Here is a 22,279-nt window from a genome sequence, read left to right on the forward strand (position 1 = left end):
AACCATAAAGACAACATAAACTTGATTTTAATTATTATAAGACACTTTTCTTTCTTTGCATGCCAAAAGAAGGATTAAAGTGAATATTTAAGATATTTTATTCATCAGGTGTGAATGATGCCATCCTGGTCTGTGACTCTGCACCATGATCACAGAACATTAAACAGAATATTTGACGGAGATACACAGGCTATAACGTCCTTAACACGTCTTCGCAATGGGTTCATGTGTTAATTGGACAGAACTTTACGCTTTGATTCAATAATCATCTCCCTGGAGTGGAACATCCTTGAACGGTTGTCCTCTGACCAGGACGACCAAATGTGTTATCTCCTCCAACGCTAATTTAACACCTTCTGTCTCCAGCAGCTTATTAAGGGAATTTAATAGTTGCTTGTGGCAATTTTTTGCACATCCAGTCCAAGGACATCAGCTTTTTGTTGTGGGTCATGTTTATGGTATGGTGTAAGTGAGGTGAAACTGTTGGTCTAACACTGCATTGATAGATGACTCTGAACAAAATAAGTGGGTGTTATATGGGATAGACGGATGAGTCAGTCCAGCCTTTTTATTGAACTACTGTATTTTTCAGCATTGTGAGAACCTGTGGATAGAGAAGGTCACTGATGAAATGTATCATTTACAAGAGGAAAATGACTGTATAACCTCACACATCTTCAAGATCAATCCTCATAGAGTTTTGCATAACCGGACTGTAATATGTGCGACAGAACTTCTTTCTTTTGTATCTGCTGGACCCGAGGATATTTGTAAAAATGCTGCCTGTAATCCCCCTTGTGATGGACTCATGACAAGGGTTTGGGCTTTCACCGCAGCAGTGCTAAGGCTTTAGAATAAAACTCTCTGACCTGAAGGTGCACACAGACTGAACACAAACAAATTCACAGTGACTCTGTGAATGTGTCGGCATCACTCATGGACTCAGAGGGGTGCTGGGGGGACGATCGCCCCTCTGGTGCCCCCATGTTCGAAAAAACAGGCCCCTTTGGTAGATAAAACATGATAAAGTACTCTAGGGTGCCCTTCCGGTGGACAGAACTAGGTAAATTGCCCTTTCTTCACTATAAATATATCACGACTTAATGCCCGCTGGTGCCCCACTACATTCAGATGGTGCCATTTATATTTTTTCGTCCCTGCCCCTCAAACATCCTGAGTCCGCCACTGGTTGGAGTTTTAAGACAGAGTTTTAAAACTTAAAAAAGCACCAACTCCAGTCATTTTTCTTATTTTTCCTCCAGGCCCTCTCCTTCAGTGCTCCCATCTCTGTGCGTTCATGGAGTGACGTCATACAACTTGAGATAACTGTGATTTTTTCCCCTTGGTGCTAAGATGTTTACAAGTCAAGCACCACAATTCACACTGCCTGGAGTCAAATTTTATCCGTTCACGTCCCCTCGCATCTGTTCATATCTTTCAATTGGCTTTGTATGCATTCATGCTGCCCTTGAATAGAGCATCTCATTAAGTCTGAATGCATCATTAGGCATCAACCAAAGACTTGTTTATCCTGCATATTTATTAAGCTCTGTTTAACTCGTTCGTTCTATTTTATACTCTCCATTGTTATTTCTGATCTTAACACAGCTATGATAAAGTCATTGTGAAACAGGTTATGAGAAAAGAAAAATGTCACAATGTATGATTACTTAATGCAAAATGCTATCTGCTGAGCTCGTGCCCTGTTTTCCAGTGCCCTACTGAGCCGTCGCCCTTTCACTGCAGCACACTTGTCACTATCCGGCTTGCTAACACACAAGAACCGTGAAGTGTGTGCCATCCCACATTAAATCACACACATCGGGCTGTGTCGTCACACTCTGTAGCCCTTTGGCAAATTAATGTCTAAACACAAACAAATTAACACAGAATACAAAAACTGTCCTGATGGTAGCAGAGAAGTTTTTTTAAATTCCTGTCATCTTAAAGATAGATAGATGAAGGTAACATATCAGTATTCTCCTTTCGTATCTTTGTCCTACAAGGTAATTTGTGTGCTAATTATTCAGCTGTGCAAAGACAGTCAAAGCAGTATTGTTAGTGTGTCTATGCGACAGTTTTCCTCATTCAGAGCCTCTCCCAGGGGTTTTTACCAGGCATAGCGCAGAGACTGCAGCACATGTGAAGTGCCAGTGGTGCCTTAAGCTGTGGCCAGTCGTCTGTAATGGCTCATCTGCTTCTTGATGTGATGAATAATGTCCAGACATTAGTCCTGCCAACCTTCAGGGCTGAAGTCACCAGTCTGACCTCTGTCGAGCCTGCCAAGAAGTGGAATATTGGGTTGTGTGAGATCGGTCAGTTATTCAACTTCCAATGGTAGTTTATAGTGTTGCAAGTCATTAAAGGGGCATTATGTAACATTAAAACAGTGAACTAACATTATCGACAGAGTGTCAAGAAACAACAGTGTTAACATTATGTTCTTGTGAAGTTAGCATGCTAACCAGCTAGCACCGGCCTGTCTTGTCTTGTAATACTACTTTGTACTGCAATAAGTGATGGACCGATGTATGCTAGCAGCAAGTTCATCACATTTTACAAGCTCTCTTAGCTTTTAGTCTAATAAATAAACAAAATGTCAAGAAAGGAAATATCCTTACAACTGTATTCCTTATCAAACATGTAATACAACCCCACAAGTTTCTCTCTTTTATCAAACTAAGACTCTCCTAATTGCATCATTAAATCAATGTAAAACACAAAAACTAAATAAAACTCACCAAGACAGTCTTTAGCGAGTGAATACTCAATTCACAGAGTAAGATGTGCAAATGTTCTGATGAGCTGAGTTGCATCGCCCTCAGTGACTCCAGCTCCACAGCTAACTGAGCTAATTTGCTAACAGCAAGTAGAAGTAGTAAAGTGAGCATCAGTTAGCGGTTACTCTGGTGATATCCTGCCCCTTATATTTATGGAGCAACCTTCAACAGTTGGCCATATCTTACCAGTTGCACCTTTAAAGTGATAGCTTCGATATTGGTGGTCACAGATCACATGAGTGCTATTGATACATAGCCACTAGATATTTGTGTTACTGGAGACGTCAGGACATCTCTGTTTGTGGTGAGCAAAACAGATATTTTAAGCCAAAACATGATCGTTTCCGAACCCTAAGCAAGTGTTTTTTGTCTAAAAAGATAAAACTTAAATTTAAATCTAAAGAAACCTCGATTTTAAACATATGTGGTTTGCAGAAACGTACATTGCCAGCATTTATTCTGGTAGCAGGGTTGCAAGCTCTATCTGGACATATTGTCATGAAACAATGGCTGTTCGAAACACGCGTTCAAGTGTATAGGGGCAAGTGTATGACAATGATAGAAAAATCAACAGCTGGCATGTACATGGGGGAATGAACACCAGTCAAATAATCAAGGGTTCACTTAATAACACACACATCTATTTCTGTCTCTCAGGTCTCATTTCTTATTGGTGAGTACATACACTTTGCTCAACAGACACTTCAATTCTGTCCCCACTCTCTACATACACACACACAGGCTCACACACACACACACACACACACACACACACACACACACACACACACACACACACACACACACACACACACACACACACACACACACACACACAGGCTCATAAATATTCAGTCTCTTACACCTTCAGAGGCCTTAACGAGCTGCGGCTTTACTGGTGGCTTGTGTGTGTATGTGCGTGTGCATCTGTCCGTGTGGAGCTGCAGCGTGGGTAGTGTCTGGGAGAGAAACGTCCTATGCCTTCAGGGACTAGTGGGACGTGTGGAGATCCACACACATTCAAGCTCACTCCCTCACACACACACACACACACACACACACACAGTGATTTCCAATGCTTGTGAAGGCAGTCCAAATCTAAAGCGGATAGGCTCTGTAGCATAACCTGCTGCCAATGGGAAGCTGGTCAAAATAAGCAGATAATAGCCACAGTAAACCCTGGAGCAGTCGAAATGTCTTAATCCTGTGCAGGGACACCTACTGTATAAATATCACTGACCTTTTTCCACAATCTCATGTCTCATGAAATCCCACTGGTCAGGCAAGTTGAGGGCAGTAGCATTAACATTTCAATGCTCTGAGGCCACGATGAAGGAAGTCCTGCAGCAGTGGGGGAGAACTTTGCTTCGGGCTCAGTCTTGGCTTGAGAGTGGCTGTGAATGGGTCCAGCCTCCGTTCTCGTGTCTCACACTGGATCCATGACACCAGGGTGGAGAAGTGCCTGTGGAATTATTGATGAGCCACGTGCAGTATTATTGTGTATGACAAAATAAGTGTATGTACCATATCATGTATTATGTAGAGGCCACCTCCACCAACCCACCAACATTCGCTGCCTCCTCCTTCAGCAAATCTTTGCTTTCAAATTATTTTTCATTTTTGTGTGCTGGACGTCATGTTCACTAATGTGACCATATGGCACACACAGTATGATCCAGGAAGCTGAGAAAATAAAGTCTCAAATAGATGGCAACATATTGATCACACATTTTTCATCTGCTATGTGAAAAACAACTGCTGTTACAAGACTAAGCGGGCGTTCAGACTGAAAACAGTCTTGTTAAAACAACACGAGGGGCTGTGTTGGTGGACTTGCTTCAAGTACAGGTGAGACACTGAAATATGATCCGGGAAGTCCAATTTGAGTGAAAGCTGAATGAGTTTAAAGATTTATCGGACACCAAAACAAATATGTAATAGAGGCACGACACAGAGCACAGCAGTAGTGGCCTCAGGATGTTTGAAGGGCAGGGGCCAAAAAAAAGGGCACCAGCAGTATGTGGTGGGTCACCAGTGTGCAGAGAGTCGTGATACATATATAGTGAACTGGAAGGGTATGTTGACCACGTTTTGTCCACTGGAAGGGCACCCTATAGCCACATTGTTTCCTCGAACATGGGGGCAGTCCTCTCCCTACAGGGTACTCACAGTAGACGACACTTTATCATGTTTTCCACCAGTCCGCCAGTGGAGCACAACACTATAATCATAAGTCAAAAAGTAGAAAGAGTTTCATGCCACAAAGTAACCTACTGGGAATGTGTGCTAGCATAGATTAACTTTCCCAATGACACTGCATTGTGGTTGCAGCTCTTTGAGGCTGTACTCAGGCAAACCAGTGATTTCAGGTCAATGCCAATGTCAGCATGTGTCACTCATGGTGATATTTAGTGGATATAATGTTTGTCATGTTCACTATCTTAATTTAGCGTGTTAACATGCTAACTGTTGTCAGGATCCCTATTTCCTTTCATTTTTTCCTCACTCTTTCCTCAACTGTCTCACTTCCTCTACCTCACTTCCTTTCCTCATCATTCATTGGCTGTTTTCTCCCCTCCTGGTCACACCTCGTTTACTTGAGCACGCCCTAAGACTCTGCGCCCACTCATTCACCCTTTTCAGCTTCACATGGCAGTATTGATGCAGCTGTCCATGTGTGTTCTTCTGTACATGACTTCTTTGATTTTGGAGAAATGAAACTTTGTCTGAAGAATAAAATACTAAAGTTTCCTCGACGGTGGTCAATTTATTCTGAACCTCCTACTCGAGACTAACATGAATTAATTATGTCAGGTATTTGGTCATAAAGTAATGGTCAAATTGAAGTTTTAACCTGATGGTGGCACTAGATGGAACGCAATCAGCAAAGTCAGAATGATTACTCCTCTGGGGACAGTGAATGTCTGCCAAAAAATGTCCTGTCAGTCCATCTAATACTTGTTGACACATGAACCAAAGTGGGGGAGGTATTGACCAACCAACAGATTGACATTGTCATCCATAGCGCTATAAAACTGGTGTGGCAAAAAATTGGTTTATAGTCACATGTTTCTTATATTATTCTGTTCTTTTTCTCCTCTCCCCAGGGCTTAGTGATAGAGAGAATCGGGAGGAAGCCCCTCCTCATATTTGGTTTCTCTGCCATGGCCGTGTTCTTCAGCCTACTCACAGTGTTCCTCAATTTCCAGGTAAGCCACTCTTCCTCCTCTTCACTGACTCATTATACACATAATGTCAGTGGAAAGGTGTCTGAATCAGGATTCCTTGTTACCATGCATATATTTCTTCCTGTGTATATGTAATGTAGTGATAACATTTTCCTGAATATATTTGCAGACGTTTGCTGCTTAAAGGAAAAAAGAAAATGATTGATTTTCCCAACATATTTGCTGTGATATTCCTGCTCAGGACTGACTTGTAACCAACATTATGATTCTGGTCACTACATTATCATCTCTCTTATTGCAGGACAGTGTGTCATGGATGCCCTACCTCAGCTACATCTGTATACTGGCTGTGATTGCTTCCTTTTGCTCCGGGCCAGGTAAAACTATTGACCCACATAACCAGCTGAGATTCTCTTTTTGTTCTTCTTTATCTGTCTTGATTTCCCTGAGTGCTCCACTCACTTGAAACTGCACTTGAAAGAGACTGAATGATCAGATCTGACGTCTGGTCAGATTTTGGAATTCATATTTGCTCAAATAGTTGTTGAATAACCGAGTGACCTAACCCTGCTCCTCTGGAGTGTCGGCTATTAGAATCACAGTTGAAGGTGCTGTCATATATTAGCATACTAAATAGGAGCTGTACAGTACATATATAGAATGACACTGCAAATGCACAGGGGACAGTGTGAGTGTGCACAGTTGGTCTTGGTGGGAGGTTGACTTTGAGTTTCAAGGTGAGGTTATTGCTGTCGCCACACATATAGATCGCTTCTGAATAATAATGTCTCCAGGGAGCATTAATCCAGCAAAGTGCCTCAGCGTATCAGCATGATATGAGAACAGTTGCAGCAAGTGTGGAAAAACTGAGGCAAAGACTCATAGAACAGCACCTGATCCGCTGATCGTTCAGTGCCTTGCTCAGGTGTGTAATCATCAACAGAGGACGGCTCCTTTCATGGTATTTCCACCGCACAGCAGATGATTTATGGCCTATTCAAACAAATGAAGCCCCTCACGTCTTAGAAATGGTGAATGACTGGGAGGGGAGAAGAAAACTCACAAGAGGGTTGACCCCGGCAGTGCTTTGAGCTTTCGAGTGGATAAACCAGGAGGAGCCACGATTCCTCTCGAGTCGTTTCACCATGGAAACAGTGGCCCAGATATTTCAAAGTTTGACGAAAACACAAAGATTATGTGGCTCTGTGAAAGAGAAAAGGGGAGGTTTCTGCTTTTTGCTCTGATGAATTAAAAGGAATAGCCGCAGTATGTTTGGATAATCTGACCCTGAACACTTCTCTTGTAAAAAGTCTGAAATGTGTTGTCCTACAGCTGTCTGTGCCTACACATTTTATCTACCTGCTTATCTTGGAGTGAAATGACCATCTTTGTGTTTAACTGCAAACTGCAAGAGAGAGATAAACAAAAAAGTAACTATTGTGTGGGATTAGTCATGTTGTCATAGAGATCTCTGCAAACAACCAATGACCTGTGACAGTGTTTAGAGAAGACAGTTTCACTTTCCAGTTGCCAGTGAATCACACATCTTACAAATATATTCAGTAGAGTCAACTTAAATAATCAGGCAGGTTTTCCATCACTTAATAAATATTCTGATCTGCAGAAGACAGCGACTTTCGTCGGTGCAGAGGTTTGTCCATCTGAATTCTCTCATTATTTGGGAATACATGGGATTTTATTTTGTGACCAAGATGCAATTCACGTCACGAAGCTGCAGTATGAGCCTGGTGCGGGTGGTAAATCCCATAGCAGCATGTATAATGAAATAAACTCCAGTCTGAAAAGAAATAGCATTACGTTCCTGTACGGGTTGCTACAGGATTTACAGTGTCATTACAATCCAGACATGAATAATTAACAGACCAAACACTGAGGCTTGTTTTCTTTCTTGTTTTCTTCCTTTCTTTTTTGAGACTCTCCGGCAACCCATAAAACCCCTTTAAGCTACCTTATTTTTCAGCTATAATATGAAGATATTTCTGCACCACCTGCACCCTTCAGCCACTCTCTCTTTCTCCCTTGCCCTGGGTGTCCAATTGAGCCATACCATACTTTACCTGCCTACTGATAAAACACCTGACTGTGCTTGTAATCACCACCTGTCTGCACAGCTGCTTCTTCAGGACTCCAATATATAGAAAATGCATTTTGTCTTCTTTATCCACTACTGCAACCTATATTCCTGCTTTGACTACCTATCAAGTTTTAATGCATTTGAGGGGAGCGATTACTTACAATGCTTTACCAACCCCGAATGTCTGTGTTCTGGGATGAGCATCAGATAGTTGTGTGAGCATCAACTATCTTACTGGTGTGTTTAGCAACAGCTCGGAGAAATCCTACAAATTTTACCTTTGTTCCCCTCTGCAGCAAACATTGGGAGGTCTTTCTGTTGAGGTTGAGTGAAAACCTGATGATTATTTGAATCAGCCACTGTAAAAGTGGAAAAACGCACCAGCTTGTGTTTGATACCATGGGGCTTATAACTGATTTTAGTGCAGGAATATATGAGCATTAATGGACTTGAATGGTCTTTATCAGCTCTGGCAATTAACCAACTTAACATTAATGTGCCAGTTCAACAACATAGATGGATATCTAATATCCAGTTGGTTTATTAACTCAATTCCTCTCAGGTCAGGTATGATCTGTATTTTAGGATAAAGTATGTCTAGTACATTGGAGCAGGGTTGAATACTTGATATTCTGAAAATGAAATTGCGGTTACGTCATCAAAGCATCTACAAAGTGTTCCCCTCCCTCCACTCAACACTCTCAGTGTGTTAAGTGTCGGATGTGAACAGCTTTAAAACACCTGTCCTCTTTGAAATCTCACAGTTTGACACAGCCGACGTCTCCGCCTGCTATCAGAGCTGCCATGTCCCATTAAAATCTCTGCATATCTGTTTAAAACCTGATCTGCCTAATTATTATTACCTACGCATTGCTATTCACTTTGTATCCTCTGATCACTCCTCCCTCACTAGACCACATGCCAGGGATTATATTTTACTGTTAGGAGGGATTCAATTCTCTGAACATCTTTATCGGCAATGAGCTTTATTTTCTCCTAGTTATTACAGTTACAGTTTGCATATATTTTCATTATGAAACCCTTAATCCCTACACATTTGGCCAGGAGTGCATGAAATATTATTCCCTCTCTGTGCATGTTCTTGGTAGTTTATGGAGGCATTTGGGGAAAATTAAGGGCACAAATTTCCATATTTCATACATTGGGGAGGACGTGTCCACTTGCCCACCACGGTGATTGTGCCCTTGGTGCACATGAACCCACACACAACTACTTGTAATGATACGGGACTTAATTTTAGTACCCTACACATTTTAAAATACAGTATGTGCCTCTTTAAATAAGAGATAGCACACAGACAGCACCTGCATTAGTTGGGATGAAGTCTCCCACACTTGGTTAATTATGGTGTGTCAGGTTCATTCAGAGAAAAACATGTACCTGGTTTATCACGTCATTATCTTTATATGCCCTTTAACACATCTGTGGTCATATAGTACCTTTTCCACCGTATACAGTGTTTAATCCATCCTCTAAATAATACGTAGCAGTCGTGGGATGAGACAAAAACCACCTCAGGCTGGACGAGTTCTGTTAAAGGCCTCTGCACCCGAGGGTGATATCGCAGGCGGTCACACCCGTCACTCCATGATTTATGATGCCAGATCTGGGGAATGTGGGCTAACTATTCCGGTGGTAGAGCTGTTTATTTTACAACAAGATGTAAGAAAGGCACAGTGGAAAATAGAAAACTCATGAAACTGCAGTCCAGTGAAATGTTTAAAAAATCCATAAATTGTTTTCTCAGCAGCAGTTTCTCGCTGTTTAGAATTAAAGGCTGCAGTTTCGGGGGTCAGTTTAGTTGGGCTTCTTGCTATTCTATTCTATTCTATTCTTACTGTTTAGGTGAGGAGTGATAGTAAGAGTAAACCCTATGAAATCCAGCACAGCACTGCAACAAATAACTGCTGTTTGAAAAAAATCCATCCAATCCAATCCTTGTTCCAGGGCTTTGTTATTGTGCATGCTCTCTCACTGACATGACTTACTGGGACACTTAGGCCTAGTTCACACGTAAGTGCGTGTTTTTGTAAACAGGGTTTCGAAAAAAGAAATCTCCATCCAGACGAGCGTTTTGGCACCATTTCAGAAATAATCTTTGTCCACACAACACACCTGAAAGTGGATATCTCAGGGCCATTCACATACACTGCTTGTGCCATTGTAAAGAGGAATGAGATTGTATACTCTGGTTGGTTGCTAAGCGACAGAAAATTATTTAATAATATATAATTTTTTTTGTCTCTCTTTTCCTTGACTGCATTATCAGTGTCAGTTTGTGACTGTCTAAATATAGCGTTTAGCTATAAAACATCAGTTCCATCATTGTACAAACTCAAATACTCCAACATCATTCACATACTCAAGGTTAATATTTGCTAAAGATGCTACAAACTCTGATAAACTTGTGTATCTGCGTTTCAGTTCACTGAAAACTGAGTTTTTGAATATCTACACTCTGGTCAAGTTTTCAAAAAGCTCTGTTTTCAGTGAACTGAAACGCTGTTCACATGTGTGTAGAAGGCCAAAACTTGTAGAAAAAGCTTAGTTTTAAGAAATATGCGTGCACATATGGACAGGACCTTAGTGGAACAGAGCCCTTGTTAATGTTATTGGTTACACCTACGCTTTTCTTGCTCAAGTGAAAATGTCTGCATGAAAAGGGTCTATAAAAGTCAACTGTTAACATCATAAAAAAAGACGTCAAAGCCATATCATTGCATCGGGTGACATGTCAAAAATATTCTGTATGAGCTTCAACAAGATAACCGAGTGCGACATTGACACACCATATTAAAGCCATATTGTGATGAAATGATAAGTGTTCTACACAGACGGACGGCAGAGAAGAAGGAAGAGTGAGACATTTCTTTGGACATTCGTTGTTACTCACTTGAAAAACTAGCCTATAACATAAGATAAAGTAGAACTTTCAGTGGTGGATTCAGGATGTTACAATCCCTGATTATAATTTAAACATTTTATTATGTGATTGGAACTACTGCACCTCTGCAATAAAACAAACAGGGAACTATTAACCATCCACTGGAAGGGCACCCTAGAGGTTTAGGCTTTATTATGCTTTATCTACCATAGGGGCATCCAAGAGGCCACTTTCATCCACCAGTGAGAAGTGTACTAATCCCCCCCAAAATACACTAGGGAGAGTTCTTGATATTCAAAACATAATGATTGGAGGATGACTTGAAGTTCAAGTCACACATGCAAGTCAGTGTCGCAGTTTTTCGACTTTGACAGGAAAATTCAGATTCTTGCCTCAAAGAAGTAACATTAAAGTCTCCGTCACACCTCTCCTATTTCTTTTAATGCATTTAATCTTTCTGCTTGGATAGCACAAGCCTGCAAACTACTGCTTGTGCGGGTTTTGACATGCACCACACTCGACTTTTAATTGTCACAGTCATCAGCTGCTGGAGCTCCAGGTGAGGACGTGTTTAGCAAATTTTTCACAGTTTTCAAATGGTTTGAGTCATGTGATTGACAGGTGGAGCTGCCGTACGCTGAAACAATCAATCCTGCTTCCAAACACCGGCACTAGTGAAGGGTACCTATGTTGCAGATATGTCTTGTCAAGGTTAATTGGGTCCTAACACAGCTGGAGGCTGTGACCGGGGCTCACTGTATAGGTTCCTGCAGCTAACCATTTGTTCAGCTACCACCTTAGGGACAACCGAACAAATGGTACGGAGATCTTTAAAGTTGTAGGCATGGAAACACTATAGTATTACGGTTGTAGATTAATTCCATTCCATGGCTTCACATTATTGTAACTTAGAGACCTTTAAAAAAAAAAAGGAATTGAAACATTTTCCTCACTTGACCTCAAGGCAAAGATTTTTCACTTTGTTTGCTCCCTCTACAGCTGTAGCAGGCAGACATTGTTATCTCATTATCTGGAAAGTGTCGATTCTCATTTTCTGACTTTCCTGTTGTCAGAATTTCCCACCTTGTCAAACCAGAGAAAACAATTCTCCCTCAGCCTTTGTGCAACCCTTGTAATGCCGGTGCCTATATATGAATACTAACAAGACCAGCTATAACAAATAATCTAACAGGACCAGATACGACTGCATCATATTATCTGTTTCTGCATTCTGCATGGAAAATGGGATGACAGTTGGTACTTGGCAACACTTCTTGATAGTCGATGTAGTCAACCATAGTTTTTCCTTACCATGCTGGAAAATTGGAGACATACAGACACCAAAGGATACCTTCCGTGTCTGTATGAGACAAGAACGGACATGACAAGATGGTGCTATTTGACGCCCAGGGAATGAGACCATGCAAACCATCATGACTCCTGATCTTTCACCAAGAGTCGGTGTGTAGCGTGTCTAAAGGATGACATGCTGGACCTGGAGGAATTCTCAAAGCAGCAGTGGCACTACCAGTCTGCTTTTATGTCATTTGGTGGTTCTACCAGAGTTCTTGGAATTTACACCACATCAGTGAGAACCTGGCCTCGAACTTCCTCCCATCCCAAAGCTGTCTGTGCTACACTGGTCCCTGCTACTATCGTTGCTTTTGGTGATGTTGCTCCTGCTTCTACTATACTTCTGACGGAGTGACTGGATCCTGGGGGTCCTGGTGCCCACTTGTCTGTTTCCACAGTCGATGCTGAATGTAATAAAGCAGAACTGGCTGCCACTTCTCCTGCCTCGTACTGTGGTCTTGGTGTTGTAGGTCAACAAAATTGCATCTGTTTCTGCTGCTCTACTACCCAAATTGTCATCCGTAATGGTCATGGGAGATTGTGCATCATCTTGTCACTGTGTGACCCATTGCCACCCGGGAGAACTAGTGTCAGACATCAGCCATATGTTGCTGAGTGTCTTTGACAGACGCCATCAGTCCCAACTATAGTGCTTAATATGTTGGAGCAAACAGTATAAAGCAATTAGAGCTATCAAAATGGATTTCTTGTTCTTGTTTGAGACACTCAAGAAAACTCTGCAACAGCTTCACGCTGGCTGAAAGGCTTCTTTAATATCAGTCACATTGACAATTTGAATGTATCTTTTAGTAGATCCTAATGTCTGAGAAGAGATGCCATCCATTTTTATTTTAAGTCTCATTCAAAGCTGTTATCTTTAATCATGTGTGAAATGGTGGAATCATTGAAATGGGAGATCAATCACGGAGCTTCCTCTCACTGGCTGACGCCTCCAGGTGAGCCTGGATCTCTTTTTCTTTTTAGTTTAACCCAGATGCTTTCAAATCCAGAAAGAGCCTGGAGCTGATGCATTTAAATATCAGTCGTCTGTGTAATCAATATAAGATTACATCACCTGAGAATTCTTGTTTGAAGGACTGACACCAATATCCTGGTTCTGACAGAGACCTGGAGTAAACAGACTGTAGACAGAGTTGGATGAGGAGGTGGTGTGGATGTATTTATAAAGTCATGTTTATCTGTTGTTTTAAATGCTGTCACTGTAAGTTAACTTAGTAATTCAATTATTGTGGTGGCTGTCGACCTTCCTCAGCTGTCTTCAGTGCAATTAATAAATTAGCGCACTTACTTGCTCCGTGTAGTAGCTCAGAGGTACCAGTTCTAGGTAACATTAAGATGGATGGATGGATGGATAGATGTTAGACTGGAAAGATCAAGCACCAGGATTATTATCAAAAGAGACCGTTGGCTGACATTGGCAAAAGCCATTTGTTACATATAATTAATCTCAATCAATCCTAATACAAACCCGTCAAAATTTTGGAAAGCAGTAAATGTAAATGATAAGAAATCCTCTTTATCTATTCCTTCTCATGTTATGTTTAATGATTGCATAAGACCTGAGAGAATTGCCATGCTTTCAACACTAATCTGTTTGATATGGTGCACTCGGGATCTGCTCTTAAGCCTTTGGCTCATGTGCCCAGCTTACAACGTATTTCTCAGCTCACCCTCCAGGTCTTCACTTCCTCCATTGTTGAGGAGGCACTTTAAGCTATAGATTACAGGGAAGCAACTGGGAGGATAGACCCTTAGTTTTTAAAAGCTCTCTGCTCCATCTATTGCTGAACAAATTGCATATCTCTTTAATTTTTCCATTTCTAATACACTTACACCTCAGGCCTGGAAATCTGCACACGTAGTCCAACTGCATAAGGGTGGTGGTGAAACTGATCTTAACAGACAATTACCAAGCTGTCCCGTCTTGCTTCAATCCTGCAGTCATTAATTCATAATCAGCTGAAATCATTCCTCTCAAGAAAGTTCACACCAGTTTGGTTTCAAAGATAAACATCTACAGTCACTACTTTGTTTCTAAATGATTTAGTATCTGACACTGACAAAGGGGATTATATTGTGCTTCTCTACCCCGTGCAAAGTGATTGCTGCCTTAAATATTTGCGCTAACTTAATTAGGGTTGAACAGAAATATGTTCAAACCTACCCCAAGTTTTCATTTTTGTGAAACACAATTTAAAGTTAACTGAACTTGGAAATACATCTTCAGTTTACTTACGATATTAAGTTATTGTGATAAAAAGAACCATGACTTCTCTCAAAATGTAAGAAAGACAAGCAGCAAGTTTCCATAACAACGTCCTTTCAGTTTTTGTGCCTCAAATACTAAATTTAGTTTCTATTTATTTAAACTCAATTTAAATAAAGCCTGATTGAGTAGTTTGGGATGAGTAGCTTTTCCTTTGTGTTTCTTGAAGTGGCTGTGACATACTGTTTAGTGTAAGAACATTTTCAATCAAACCATTTAATTGAACATCTTTTACAGCAAAAATTAGATCTGAACACCTACACCGTGATTTTCCTCCATATTTTCAGTTTGTCTTTAATTATTGAGAATCTTAAGTGCTTGTTTGCTCTCACTGGTGTCGTTTTGTTCCAAAGATTTTAAAGATACTAGAACTCCTTGTTTTGCCAGTATCTTGCGGCAGACATTGTGTAAATTCATAAACATTAACATCCTGTGTTTTTCCCATTCATGAGATGATTGGGTGTCATCATCGTATGTTGAAGACCGTGTTAGTTTGAGTAAGATTTGTGTGCAAATTATGATTATATCATAAATAAGGTCTATTTGATTCATATCAGTATGCAGTGTTATCACTGAGGGCAACAATGTTCTCGGTTTGTGTCTCACTTGACATCTTTTTAACAATGCCTCGTCTGTGGACATCATTTGCAGGGCTTTGCTTCTTCCCAAGGGGACATTCACACTGACAACAGCTCTGCACTAAAACAGCCAAGCTTCCTTGATGGGGGCGTGTTGTATCAGTAAAAGAATGAGATACAGCCAGAACAATTGACTAGAATACTCTCGGTGAGATTTATACAACTCTGGAAACAGCAGCAGCTGTTGAATCTTTTGTTGTAAAGATTTCAAGGTACACAGTAGGGATGCAGTACTCCCATTAATCTACCAGGAATGTGTGCCAGTGTGTATTTGATTGGCCAACACATTGTGATTTGATGTGAGTTTCCTGCATTCAAGCTGGTCTGAATCGAGCCTCGTGTGGTAAAAAGTGGCAAAATCTTTAGCTGTCAATCCAAAACATTTGTCCGAGATCACACTTCAATTTTGGCAACCAACGATAGACCAAAATTCTGACAGATATTTATCACATGACTGCTGCTGTGACCCACAACTACACACCGACCAATCAAAACATGAAGCAAAATACAGTGGCCAGGATGACGGTAAAGAAAAGAAGATGCAGGCACACATACAGAAATGGTCGTGGTGAAATGAAAGACTAATGATGTGCTTTTGCGCTCACTTATGTATTTTCATCGTAGGACAACGTTCCACCACACACCAATCATTCGAAAAACTGATATTATACAATCTGAATCTCAAGAGGTGCCTTGAGACATAATCATATTTGTAAGATAAATTGCAAATTATATTTCTTTTGTGCAATATGGTGAGAGGATGGAGTTGAGTGTGAATAATCAACTGAGACAGACACGATACACATCGTTCAGTGATAATGGAAGAATAATTGCTGCTTCCCTCGCTTTGTGTTCTTCTTCCTCTTCTTGACATACAGTATATTTTCCATCAAAAATATTTATGCAGTGATTAAAATAGCGTACTTGTGTGCTAAAACACTTAATTGATTCTGACAGTTTTCATATAAATATCAGTACAATCTGAATCTGAATCTCTTAAAGGCATCAAACTCACTGCAGGCAATGCGAGACTAACGCCACAGATACTCGCACAGTGGCATCAACCTGTCGTACTTTCACGTCTGATCAGTGTGTGTAATTGGTCCGTGCTGTTTTCAAAGCTGAAGAGTTCTATTAATTATTCCTGGTGACTCACTGATCATGTACAACAGAGATGAGACTGTTGCCTCATATGAAAATAAACATTTCACACCCGCATTGCCACCACGCAGACCCAACACCTCAGTTTGTGTACTTTTATTTTGGTGGGTTTGTTTTGGTGTAGTTTTTTGCTGATATTTCACAGTTAGAATTATGAGCAAAATATATGAGGGATTAGATTTTCCACTGAGAAATAAACCCAGGAAAGTCTCAAATTAGCCTTTAAGTCACTCATCTCTCCTCCTTGTTGTTGGTCCCTCTCCGATGATATCTTCCCCCACGGTGAGCCAACTAGAAATTAATTTTGTGATCCAAAACAAGTGAGCCCTTCTGTACTTCAGCAAGAGAATGAGAGCGAGAGATCAAGGGAAGATAAAATCGAATGGCCCTCACAGCCAAAAAAGACCGTGTTGTCACAATAAACTCTCCTCACTTTGAGCTGATGACAGCATTGATCCCTAAAAAAGCTGCCGCTAATGAAATGCTTTGAAAGCACCAGAGTGGAGTGAACAGTGTCAGTAAAACATTCACATCAAAATCTTTTTTTTTTTTTTTTATCAATTAGGCCTGATGTTTTTCATCTCTTTGATCAAAATAATAAGTGCTTTAATCTTATATTTATCTTGACAAATACCCTCAGGGCAGCGCAGAAACTCTGAGAGGCAAGTGTGAAAAAAACATTTCTGGTGATCCAAGTTTCATCTAAATGAAAGAGGTAAAAAAGAGGTTTTACCAGATGAAATAAAATAAAAGAATAATTATAGGTTACTTTTTCATTTGTGAAAACCGATGAAAAAAAAAGAAAGATTTTCTTGTGTCACGTTCAATATTCTTAGTGTTTGTTTGCTGTTGTTATACCCGTTTCAGCCACAAGAGGCTGAAGTGCGGTACTAGTCATTGATGTTTCTTCCAGGTGAGTTTAAAATCTGCTTCTTGGCCGAGGTACAAAAGTAACGTACAAAAATGATCCTGACAAAACTTTTTTCTCTACCTGTTTTACAGACAAAAACATGAATAAACAAGAAATTGACAGAAATTATCCTGACAAAACCTTTTCTCCACCTGTTCTAAAGTAAAAAAAACAGGAGAGTAAACAATTTATATAAAGAACAATGGAACAATGAAAGCAGATGATCCGCAGGCGGGACCTTTTTATTTAAACATCATCAGTTTTCTGTCCCATGCAACCTCCCACACACAGAGAATGTATTATGTGCACTTGCAGGGAACTAGAAAACAAATCACTTCCCTTGATTTATATAAAGTGGAACTGAATTTAAATTTGTTTTGTGGGCATTTTAGTGATTTCGTAAGGAGAAAACATTTTACTTAAAACCAAATACACCACTTGTGTCACAACCTGGGTCTCACCTTTTCCCTAAAGATCATAGATGTTTTTCCTTCAACAGTGTTAGTATCACTGGTCAGAATTTAAACAAAAATATTTACTCACTTTGATAGCAGACAAATAAGGTTCTAATTTTATTTGTGAGATGAATTGCAAATGATATTCTTTATGCGCTATACGTGAGAGGAAAAGCCACTTAGGCAGTCACTGTAGATACACAATGTTCAGTGATAATTCTTGTTCCCCGTCACATCACACTGAACCTGTCCTAATTTGTGGTTCAACAAAAGAAAAAAGCTTGGGGCACAAGATCCAAATGCTCCATCGGATTTTTTTCCTTTTCCCTCTTCTTGGACGGCCCCAGCCGCACGTTAGAGTATCCTAGGGCAAGATACTGAACCCCGAACTGTGTGTGAGTAGATGTCTGAATGGCTGAGCGTAGAAATATCGTGGGGTGCTTTGGTTAGGAAGCGCTTTATCGCCTCTGATGAGCAGATCAGCACCTTGCATGGCAGCCTCTGCCATCAGTGTATGGATGTGTGTGAATGGCCAGATGTGATTTGTGTTGTGTTTGAAAGCCCTTCGAGTAGTTGGTAGTGTCATGGTCCTAGGTTTGAGTTCAGTTGACTTCCTGTTTTATGTTGGAAGTTGATCCTCATGTGCCACGTTTTACTTTCTACTTCCTGTCTTTGGCTGTTTCCCCTGCCTTTTCCAGCACACTGTAAAAAAGGAAATCAACTGAATTAAAACCTAGGACCATGACAATGAAAGAGATCCCACCTCCCAATGGGCAGGTAGCCAGTCATAGTGCCACCCCAGGCCCCCGTTCTGGATGTGCCACTGTACAGAAATGATCATGATGCTATTTAAAAGTAGGAATTGTGGAGGAAGATCGGAGGTCTTATCTGTTGTCACAACAAGGTCATATATTTTCCACAAGGCAATGAGTTTTTAGCTTTATGCATCCATTACTAACCGTTTGCTCGCCAGGGAAATGTGATGGATTGACAACGGTGTCTATCTTCCCACTGTATCTATTTGCAACAGATGACACATATTGACACAGAGGATCAGCAGAGTCGGGGGGAGATTCTTTTATTAAAATGTTACATTTGAAAATAATCCAAAATGAGTCTGACAAAGCACAAAGCTTCACCTCAAACACCCTGTCGGGTTTCAGATCAGGTTGCTGTAGAATAACACTTCTTCAAAGCAGCACTAAAGAGTTATGCGAGGAGCTTCCGACTGTGTCTCTCAGCAGGTGGTACGGTAGCAGTCCTCCTATGAAAATGAGCTGCACCGCAGTTCGACAGATTGAGGATCATCAGTGGGTTGAATATATTTTTCAATTATGCATGTTGTTGGTAGCTCGGATGGGCAACAAATGAAATCACAGCTGTTCTGTTACGAATAATCAGTGTTGCAGATGTAATAAAGGTCTTCAATTAAGTTTAAATTAAACTGTCAAACTTCGACTGCACCACTGAAAAGTTTGTGCCAATGTGGACACTGAGGCGGTGACTGTGGGTTATGGTGTAAACCTAATCTTCATTAATGTTTTATTACAATTGTATTAACTGCTTCTGTATTCATTTGTGACATAATGACGGTAAACGCTTGTGTGACAAATTAGAGTTTCCCTTCATGAACAAGTGAACTTTTGCTGCAGACGTATGGATCTTTTGTAGTCCACAGCATGGTGGAGCAGACCCTGCGGTCTCATCATACCTTGATGGTATATTGACTAGATTCTCGTGGGAATAGAAAAGGCTATAGCTGTAAGAAAGACAGTGGGGTTATCACAAATTGCTGACAGACAGGCCATAGAGGATAAGACAGAAGGTGACTTGAACAAGATGAATCACATTTCACCTGAGAACTCACATATTGGGCAACCAGATGGGCTTTTGTTAGTGGAAATGAGAGAAACTGGAGGTGAGATGTGAACACTTCCAGCAAACCAGAGTGGCATCTGCTGCTTTTTAAGAGCCACAAGCAAAAATGTACGGGGGCAGAAGTGACGCAAGGAGACTCTCCGTGGAGTAAACTTGAGCCAAGGTGAAACTTAATGGTGTGGCAGCCAGTATTAAAACAAGATTTAATTAGAAGAACAGAAAAAATGAAGGAAGAAGTGGAGGCTGATGGATTATGAGTTTGTGACAAGAAGTGGTCCCTGTACACCTGAATTTATTGGTGTGTTTGGTGGCTCTAATCATCTCTGTGTTTCCCACCTGATTTGGTATGTGTTGTTATTCATTTTAGATTTGCACTCTTGCACAAAGAGATTAAATTGTTACTGTTTAATATTTCTTTCTTGCCAGTATCTGGGTTGAAAAATCTGTCATTTAGACTTAATGGATTCCCTGTAATTCTCACTTGTCCCTGATTTGATTGCTTCCAAAGTCCTGATTGTTGTTGTACTTTTCCCTCTTCTTCCCATAAATACTGCCGTGCTTTGCGAAGCTGATGTCTTCTCTAAGACTGGCTTATGTAATATTCCCTCCGTGTTTAAGACCCCTGAGAGATGTTTGCTAAAAAGCGGAAACAGTGTTTTCTTCACACACACACTGACCTTCTGCCGGGAGCCTGTCCTCCGCAGGGAATGATTTCTTCTCCTAAGTGTCCTGAAACATTCACTGAGATACCAGAGATTCCCTCACTTCCTGCATTCACCCATTGCTCCACTTTACCATCTGGAGCAGGTTTTTCTTTTGCAGAACATCACAGTCAAGAACTGTAATCTGTATAACATCTGTATAGTGCCACTGTGACCAACAGGCTACACTTTAGGAATGGCTGTAACAACCTTGACATTTCAGAAGGACATGAAATCACTTTGTCGAAACACTAAGACACTAAAGACATTTTTTCTATAGGTGTTCGGATACACACAGGTAGCTGAACCACAACCTTTCCAGATGTGCTTTTACAATGCCTATGGTTTTCCCCAGCACAACACAGCTACGTCTCCTCTGTCTTTCACGTCTCCATTTGTGTATCAAAAGCATCTGTGTTTCAATGTTATTCAGCTGCAACAACATCAACAGTCTTTCTCTCTCGGACGCCATTGTTCACTGTAGCCGGAAGCACAACAACCAACAAGGTTACCGACCATTGGCGTCATGGGATTAGGCCAGTCTTGCGTAGCGACCCCTACTGATTGGGCGGGAAATTGCATTGCGTATCCGGCACCACGACAGAGAACTGCGAAGGCTCGAGGGGTCTCTGTGGTTACGGAGTCGGATTACGTATTACGTAGTAGGAGTAGTATATTCGACCCTTTAATGACGCACATACCACAATTGAGCCTTTAATAGCTCATTGTGGTTGTTCTGTCTTGCACTATGCCTCCCTGCACAATTTGCATAGTGCTCATTTTCAGGTTCATAATTTTATTTTAGGTTACTAATGGAATGGGTTTACATGCTCTAATGTTCAAAAACGCATCAGTTTTCTCATACAGCCTAGTGTTGCAGGACTGTATTACCCCTCTGTCTGTTTTAGCTCCTGTATCTTTAAGGGCCCCCCTCCTCCCGAATACCAAGTCTGCTCTGATTGGTCAGCTCACATATGCCTGAGCCAGCACCGCTCACCATGTCTCTGTCCTATTTTTACCTTCCAGTTAGCTTCACTTCTTCCATGAATATAGGCATAAATTATTCAAATGTGTGACATGGTGATGTGGTGTGATGTCACAAAGTCACAGAATTAAAGGCGGGACTAGTGACAAGGCATTTCAGGAGCAGTTTTTCCTGTGGGAGAGAGGAGCTCTCATTTGCATGGCCTTTTTAACTTTCAAGACCTTTTACTTGCACAAGAACCTATAAAACATTGAAGGAAAGGAAAAAATCAAAAAGCATAATATGTCTTCTTTAAAACTAATGTGCTGGATAAGTAGAATTGAATATGTACATATTTTGCCGTGCAGACCCATTTTAATTATGAAAAAGTCAATAGTCCTGCTAACTTGTGGATAAACACTGCCGCTCTTGTAGCTGCATCCCAATAAAAGCCTCCCACTGGTTCACCGACTGAAAGCTTTAAATGTGAAGCAGCAGCAGCAGCAGCAGCAGCAGGACATTTTTCCCGTTTGCATGAAAACACAATTATTTTCATTTTCAGATGATTAAAGCAAAATTATGAATACTACATTCTGTTACTGCCAAGGGATCCTTCTTAGTGCCTTTAATTTATGAACATGAATGGAGGAGTGCATCTAAACTCCAGACGACAGCGAATTAGGTTAAGTTTTAGGTATTGAGAGCTGAGAGCAAAACCTTCAAAAAGCGCATTTTTCTCATCACCAGCACAGCCACACATGGGGTGAGCCGATCAATTTAGTGGCCACGGTCTGCCCTGTTATTGAATACTACAGTATGGGTTTTTACAATGATCTCCTGCTGTGAGGCCATAGTATGTGTTCACGGCTTGGTGCAATCTACTGTAAACAGACTATACTGTGCCCATGAAAACGCACACCCCTGTTTTCCTCCAGAGATTTGTTTATTAAAGACATCACTGTTA

General features: G+C 40.9%; 1 protein-coding gene across 4 annotated transcripts in view; it reads left to right on the top strand.

The window, feature by feature from the left end:
- The window catches only part of slc2a9l2 (solute carrier family 2 member 9, like 2), a 115,648-nt gene that overhangs the window by 64,375 nt on the left and 28,994 nt on the right, over nucleotides 1-22,279 (top strand). For all 4 annotated transcript variants that reach the window (XM_073467806.1, XM_073467807.1, XM_073467804.1 and 1 more), the window contains 2 exons: nucleotides 5,888-5,989; nucleotides 6,270-6,345. In XM_073467806.1, the coding sequence (XP_073323907.1) occupies nucleotides 5,888-5,989; nucleotides 6,270-6,345 (178 nt within the window). The remainder of the gene's footprint in view (nucleotides 1-5,887; nucleotides 5,990-6,269; nucleotides 6,346-22,279) is intronic.

This window comes from Pagrus major, chromosome 6, assembly GCF_040436345.1.
Source record: "Pagrus major chromosome 6, Pma_NU_1.0".
Taxonomy (NCBI): domain Eukaryota; kingdom Metazoa; phylum Chordata; class Actinopteri; order Spariformes; family Sparidae; genus Pagrus; species Pagrus major.